The sequence below is a fragment of the Dipodomys merriami genome, unplaced genomic scaffold (genome assembly GCF_024711535.1).
Source record: "Dipodomys merriami isolate MVZ:Mamm:240054 unplaced genomic scaffold, mDipMer1.0.p SCAF_36, whole genome shotgun sequence".
Classification (NCBI taxonomy): Eukaryota; Metazoa; Chordata; class Mammalia; order Rodentia; family Heteromyidae; genus Dipodomys; species Dipodomys merriami.
Genome location: NW_027205159.1, coordinates 11,559,920 through 11,567,605, shown reverse-complemented (window position 1 = coordinate 11,567,605; position 7,686 = coordinate 11,559,920). Strand labels below are relative to the sequence as shown.

Here is a 7,686-nt window from a genome sequence, read left to right as displayed (position 1 = left end):
AAGAGCATTGTCTATACTGCTTCTCACTCAAGCAAAATTTAAAAAAATAAAATGGAATAGTCATTCTATGGGGCTGACAAGGGCACAGGATCAGAGCGCAGGAGGTTGAACACAGAAGAATGATGAAAGACTATGATCAATGCACATAATACACATATACTGAGAAACCCAGAATCCGATTAATGGTTACAGATATGTATATTAATAAAAAAAATAGGCTATCAGAAAATAAGGGAATAAAATCTGAAGCCATGAATCCATTCTTTGTATTACAGGCAATTCCTGCTTAAATACCATTATTTATTTTATTATTGCATAAACTGATGCCATAATTCAGACTCTCCAAGTATTAACTGGCTTTTTCTGACAACATTCTGAGCAGGTGGAGGCAGCAGGAGGAGCAGCTGGGGCAGCCCAGACTCACACTTCAGCTTCCCTGGGAGGTTTTTGTTATGACTTGTATCACTGTGGGAGGGAAACTGCTATACTGTTGACAGTAATAAGTGGCAACATCTTCAGGCTCCAGGCCACTGATCCTGAGAGTGAACTCTGTCCCAGATTTACTCCCACTGAACCTTGATGGAACTCCGGACTCCAAACTATCAGCAAGATAGATCAAGGGTTTAGGAGCTTTCCCTGGTTGCTGCTGGTACCAGGCTAAATAATACCCAATGTCCTCACTGGCCCTGCAAGTGATGGTGGCAGTGTCTCCTACAGACACAGACAGTGAAGATGGGGACTGGGTCATCTGGATATCACACTTGGCACCTGGAAGCAGAAACATGAAAACAAATATCCACACTAGTTATCAAGTTATAAGAAGGCATCCCTGAAGAGTAAGCATCCTGGATCACACTGAGCTGTGTAAATCCCTAGCATTGTCCTTCTTTACCTGAGAGCCAGAGCAGCAGGATCCCCAGGAGCTGAGCAGGGGTCCTCATGTCCATGCTGTGTGCTGACTTGGACTGACTACTGCCTAATGTGAGCAGCCTATGAAGAAGTTCTGAGCACACTGGGCTGTGCTGTTGGTGCATGCAAATCAGCAGCAGAGTTATACACAGCTGTGCAGCTGCCTCATCTCAGCAACTCTGCACATTCTGAGTCTCAAGGGAACTAGGTTGGGCAACAGAATAAGTTTTAAACACAGAAGAGAATCACCAACTTGCTTTCCTGTGATGTGCGCACAACAATGGTAGCTTTGAGGATCAAAGCTTCTTTCCTTCTTATTTCTTTAACTGAGTCAAGACTTGTTCACTGGGCTATTAGTTCCAGAAATTTACAAACAAATTTTGCACAACACAAATTTGGCATTTCTTTATTATTATGCAGGACAGAAAGATTTACAGTAGCTCTGATTCACTGATAATCTGTATATGTCAATTTATCAGCACTGTTGTCCTGTAATGAATCCAATCCATGAAAGTGGAATAAGTGGAGCTGTTGTATTGATAAGAAAATGCCTGGACTTCTATACTGTGCTGTTCAGCCTTATTATCTCCTTCATCTCTGAGTTTTTGTCCCAGGTGATCCATACAAGCACGTCATATCAGAGCCTTTCTCCCTTCATGTCTGAGCAGGCTTTATAATTTTTACTGACCTAGAGTTGTCATATATCCATGCTGAAGGTTCTCATATTATTCTTTCTGGCTTTTAATCATCTTCAACACAACTACTATGTTCAGAAGCAGAGATAAATTCTTCTTAAAAGGGAGGATAAACTTGGGCTGGGAAGGTGGCTCAGTGGTAGAGCACTTGCCTTGCATGCCTGAGGCCCTGGGTTCAATTCCTCAGCACCGCATAAGCAAAAAGAAAAAAGCCGGAAGTGGCACTCTGGCTCAAGTGGTAGAGCGCTAGCCTTGAGCTGAACAGCTGAGGGACAGCGCCCAGGCCTAGAGTTCAGGCCCCACAACCGGATCCCCCTGCAAACAAAGAAAGATAAACTCAGGTTATCTTGAAGCCTATTTTGTGGCCTAAACCTACATATGTCTCCTGTTCAGTGGACTCTTCTAGTTCCTAAGAGAACACACCTTGGTAAAGATATTGGGCCCAAGCAGAGTGAGTATGTTGGAATCTCTGAACAGAGTCTTGAAATCAATAGAACATGGAAATTTCATCCATATTGGGATGAGGCAACATGGGAGAGCTGATTTTCTGTGCAAGGGAGAAATAGCATTGTTGACTCCATTGTAGGTGCTGAGATGGAGTGACCCAAGAGGACATCCATATGTGATGGATTTGCCTGTGCAGTTGTCAGGGCTCAGGAAGTCACTATTGCATGGATACAAAGTTGGCTCATCTGATCCATGTTATCACATTCTGAGGAATGTCTGAACAAATCTGGAGGTGGGGCAGGGTATGTATGATCTGATCATGTAAGTGGCAGTAACACCAAGAGTTTCATATCACCCAGAAGAGCTGTTGATCATATGAGTAAGTTAATGAGGGAAAGAAAATTAGAGCCAATATTCTTGAGGTAAAAAAAAAGTAAGCTAATTAAATGAAAATTTCATCTAATGTTAGTGACATATTTCAAAGATTTTTATACTGAATATTTTCTGGAAAAAAGAAAATCAGAAAATTTTTCTAAGAATTCATTTAATAATAACCTATTTTTAAATGTGAGTGAAGTAATTACCATAAATTTACATATGTATGCATGTATACATATGTATATATGAATGTGTACATATAAATATATATACATATTGATGAGTAGATGCACAAGTGGATAATTTTTTCTAATCTAGAAGTAATGATGCTTTAGCTTTAATAACGGATAGCACCTTCATTAATTGACCTCATTTATTCTCTCATAAATAAAATCAGTGACCTTTGCAGAACAGTTTATTTCTTTCTCAAAAATAGAAAAAGAGGAAGATGAGTTTGGATCACTTTTTGTCACAAACTACAAATTCATATTGGATGATGTACAGAAAAAAGTGGAATGCCCACTGGCCAATTTTGAGAGTTTTTGAATATTGAATAAATACCAAAGTATTCCATGAAATAAATTGTAAATCCTTAGATTAGTAGTGATATTTTCACTAGGGATGTGATATCCATAAACCACCATATATTTCTCCACAAATCCTCACAATTTCAAAGGAAAAAGAACAAGTATATAGCAGAGAAATCCAATAGCCAACACCTTAATCTAGAATTGAAATAAAGATGATCAGTAATGATGTCCTTATAGAACATAGCAGCACTTCTGGACTTTGCTCACATATATCCATTACTGAAAGATCTCTGAGGGGAAAAAGGCACAAATCTAATCTGGGAGACATTCATCTACATGATTAGTATGTGATCACCATGAGCAATAAGAACACAAAATTTAGGATTGAACTAAAACCTTGTTCCTTGGTGGCTTGATTATTGGGATGTGATCATTCATCTACAGCCATCTCTCCACAAGTTCATAAACATGGTATGTACAGTGACTAAGATTAAAGATTGAATTCACATGTCTGGTTGAGAGAACTTCAGTGACTTCAAACTGAGATCTTTTTGAAAATAATGGCATAGTGAGCAATATCTGTAAAAAACAAAACAAAACAGTAACGCATACAATTTTTGACCACTGTTTTTATACTGTTACAGAATAAGAATACATTTAATTTCTTTTTAAATTCTTTTTTATAAGTTTTATTGTAAAAATACTGTACAGAGGGTTTACAATATATGAGTAAGGTACTGAGTACATTTCTTATCCATCATTGTTATCTCCTCCTTTGGTTTTCCCCTACTGTCCCTTCCCTCCCCACTTCCCCAACTACTCCCTTCCCACAACTCCCCCAATGAAGTTGTAAAGTTTGGTTTCAATATAGCATCTTGTAATCTCATTGTTATAATGGGCCAACCTGTATCCTTATTTCAGCATTTTGTTATTTATATTCCCCTCTCCAAATTAGAAAAATATATATACATGATGCAGGGCACCAGAATCAAATACAGTGAAAACAGGGGTTACTCCATGGGAGAAGAACATACAAAAGAAACAAAATTATCACACAGTACATAATAAATACATTAAAAAAACAGCAAGAAAGATAAAACCACTTGTGTCCCTTAGCTTAGCATCATTTTATATGGACATATGTACATAGCTTTTAAGCTTTTCTGCTTGTCCTAGACATACACTAGTCTTTGTCAGCATATATTAACGGTACAAGAAGGGTTTCATTGTGACATTTCCACACAGTCATACAATGTACTCCATTAACCTCACACCCTTGATCTCTCATCCTTATCCCGTATTTCCCTTCTTAAAGCAGTTGCATGGGTTTTGCTGTACTTTTTCTTATATTCCAGAGAAGCACTTCAATAATCTTTACCTTCATATAACTTCATTCATAGTCCTCCCTCCATAAAATACCAACAGAGCCTATTTCATTCTCTTGTCATTCATTTGTTTCATATATATATATATTAATTGTACCAAGGGCTTTCACCATGGTATCTCACCTGTGCATAAATCATATTTCCTTTCTGTTTCTTTATTGCTGGTTCTAGCGCTTGAACTCTAGGAATGACCAATGTCCCTAAGTATTTGTGTTCAATTCTATCTCTCTACCACTTAAGCCACAGCTCCAGTTTCAGCTTTTTTTTTGGTTAATTGGGGATAACAGTGTCACAGACTTTACTGGCATGCTGATTTTGAACCACTATCCTTATATCTCAGCATCCTGAATAGTTAGGATTACAGTAGTGAGCCACAGGTGCCAGGTTATATATCATCTTTTAATCAGAACAACCCTATCTATTAATCTTGCTTTTGGAGACATCAATGGTATTTTTTAAAGGATTGACCTCTTTTCATTGTGTTCTTTTCCTTTTTAATTTTACTTAAAAATAAAATTAAATTTGAAGCATAATTACATTGTGGAATTTTTTTTACTAACATCGTAGGATGTTAGATAAACTAGTCTTCCATTACTGAATAACAGTGATTAGAACTCCATGATCAGTTGGCAATATTTCTTTGATACTTGGCAGAGATTTCAGTTTACAATGAAGTGAACAGAAGAATACAGAAACAAGAGAAAATTCCAGAGAAGAATCACAAACAAAAGTTAATAAAAAGCTTATTTGTATACTAAGATATGATTTTTGCCTACTTCTCTCTTCTACCCTTTTTGTACTACTTCTGTATTAGGAGAAGGTTTGGGCTTGTTGCTACCCAATCCTAAGAATGTGTATACTCTTAGCTATGTGCAGGCTTCTTTCTCATGTACCACTAACATGTCATTTTTTTCTCCATGAGTTCAAGACAGACAAGGCCAAATCTTGGACAAATACTGCAGATCACAGCCAAGGGCATAGCTTCTCAGACAGGCCATTCAGCTTTCCTGCATATGTTCACTGCAATGGGTTTAGATTCAGCATCTTCCAAAGCAAACTGTCTACAAACAGTCATAGCTATTTGGAGTGAGAGCTTCCATGTGTAATTGATGTATTGTAACAAACAGATGCACAAGATGAATTAATAAAGCAAACAGAAATGGCCATGCCCAATTTAAAGATTACAGGTAGAAAGTAATTCACAGTTCAAAAGAACTATCATTTTGAATCTGATTGTCATTATATAATAGATAAGAATTACTTTTTCTCCCTTTGCTTGTGAACAACTCAACAAAAACAAATGGAGATTGTGCTCTTCACTAACAGAAATGGTAAAAATAGTAAAAATTGCTCTGCTACAAATGGGTCCAGATTTATTTAATAGAGATTGAGGTGTAATTCACAGCTCTGATCTGTATTTTTGGTGATTTCCAACTGCATGGAAATGATGGAATGAAAAACTAATATGTGTGTTCAAAAGATAGTTTGGTTAAATGGTCTTCAGTGAAATTGCATCAAAGGGGTTTTTTTGTTGTTGTTTTTGCTTTAATTTAAGAAAATACAAATGGTCAAATGTAACTTATCACCCTGCTCTTTAATCATGTCAGGTGTTAAGGAGACTAAATGTGGCCTAGATGTCCACAGCTCACTTTTTTTTTCAGTAATGGTGTTACTTGTGGTGAGGGGAGAAAAGGAAGGCTGCATGTGGGGAGTGTCAGGAATTAGAGACTCATGAGAAGCTTTTGTTCAATTTCTGCTCTTTGCCTTCAAATGAAAGCAGCTCTGTGAGATCAGAGGTTCTATTTGATTTGTTCAAAATATTCATGTCTATAAGTGTTCATGGTACTATTTCTCCATTCTTTGGTAAATGTGGTTCTTTGTATTTAGAGTAAGAATTTTAAAAAATGCTCTACCAGAATTGAAGAACTAAAGATATTTCACATTTTGTATTGAGGGTGAGCTGTGGCACCTCAAATCTCATGGTAACAGAGGAATTTTGTAGGATATGAGATGTCATAGGTTAAACTAACTGTCCTGAGGTGCAGTGACAAGGGTGATTTCTGAGTATGTGTGAACTCATTTGGGAGATGGTGTTTACACTGATGGAAATGTAAGAAGTCTGCTTTGGATAATCTAAGAAATCAAACATGTATTAAAATTTAAAAAAGAGTCTGAAAAGTGCAGTTTTCTCATTCAATCTAGAAACAATCAACTGTTTCAGGTGTTTCAAGGACTTGTTTCACCATGTTTTGCAATTCTATACCAAGAATTTCAATGATTAGGCTACATAAATCTGTGGTTTAAAATTGACTCTTATTTGAAAAAAGCATAGTACAAGATATAAAATGCATGTTATATTTAGATTTGTAGCTAAATAGGACTGAAAATGAAGCATTTAAATTCGCTGTCAGACACCTGGCAAACATACATTTATATTTCTAGGAGTAATGGCATCTTTCCTGTCTTTCCATTATTTTTCCTAAGAACTCACAGCCCCTGTTCTAATATTTAATTCTCTGATTCTTAGCATAGGCTGCTCAGGTCCAACATTGGGTGCTCAGAGCTCTAATAGGCTTTCCTAGGAACAAGAGTCTGAGAGCATCATAAGGGTGACTGACAGCAAGATGGCATCACAACCCCAACTGCCCAGCTCCCTCCCTGCTGCTCTATCTCATATGAATGTGCACACAAGTAATGTATTTCTAATGCTGGAAAGACTCTTGTAATGTATAAACAATATCTCATATATCTTTTAATATTTGAAATTACATCATCTGAAAGTGTTTAAATATTTATCCACATTTAAATAAAAAGCTATGCCTATATGTACATGTCTCAGCTTTTAATAATGTGATAGGAAACTAATTTATTCTTGTGATTGAAACACTTCATTTTGGTAAAATAACAATTTATTATCTAAAACAGTTTTTAGGTCATTCATAATCATGAGGATTTAGGTGAGAGAAATCCTATATAATTCTTTATCTTTTCAGTTGTATAGAATAACTTCATGTTTTCCATGCTATAATTTCTGCTGTTTATTTTCAAATAGCATGACAGAAGGTTGACTCTGATCAAGAAGCCCTAGACATTCCAATGAGCATGTTACATTATATAATCTCTTGTACAACTCTTGCAATTCAGAGAAGAAAAGACTTGTGAGAATTATCCTCTTTAATCTGCAAGTAGTTAATAAGACAGAGGAAACATGTTGGTATAAGAACCTTGGGACTACTATGAATATATGAGTGCATTAAATATTTCATAGACAGGTGGTCTTAATAATTACTCTCCTAAACCCGAGTAAGTAGAATGTTTTCTATATCAAGGTGCTAAAAGGTA

The 7,686-nt window shown here is 36.4% G+C and overlaps 1 gene segment (V, D, J or C); it reads right to left on the bottom strand.

The window, feature by feature from the left end:
* Positions 1 to 358: 358 nt before the first annotated feature.
* On the bottom strand, positions 359 to 964 carry LOC138804196 (immunoglobulin kappa variable 1-5-like). The segment is given in 2 exon segments: positions 359 to 768; positions 893 to 964. Coding segments are annotated over 2 exon segments (396 nt in total).
* Between the last annotated feature and the right edge of the window lie 6,722 nt (positions 965 to 7,686).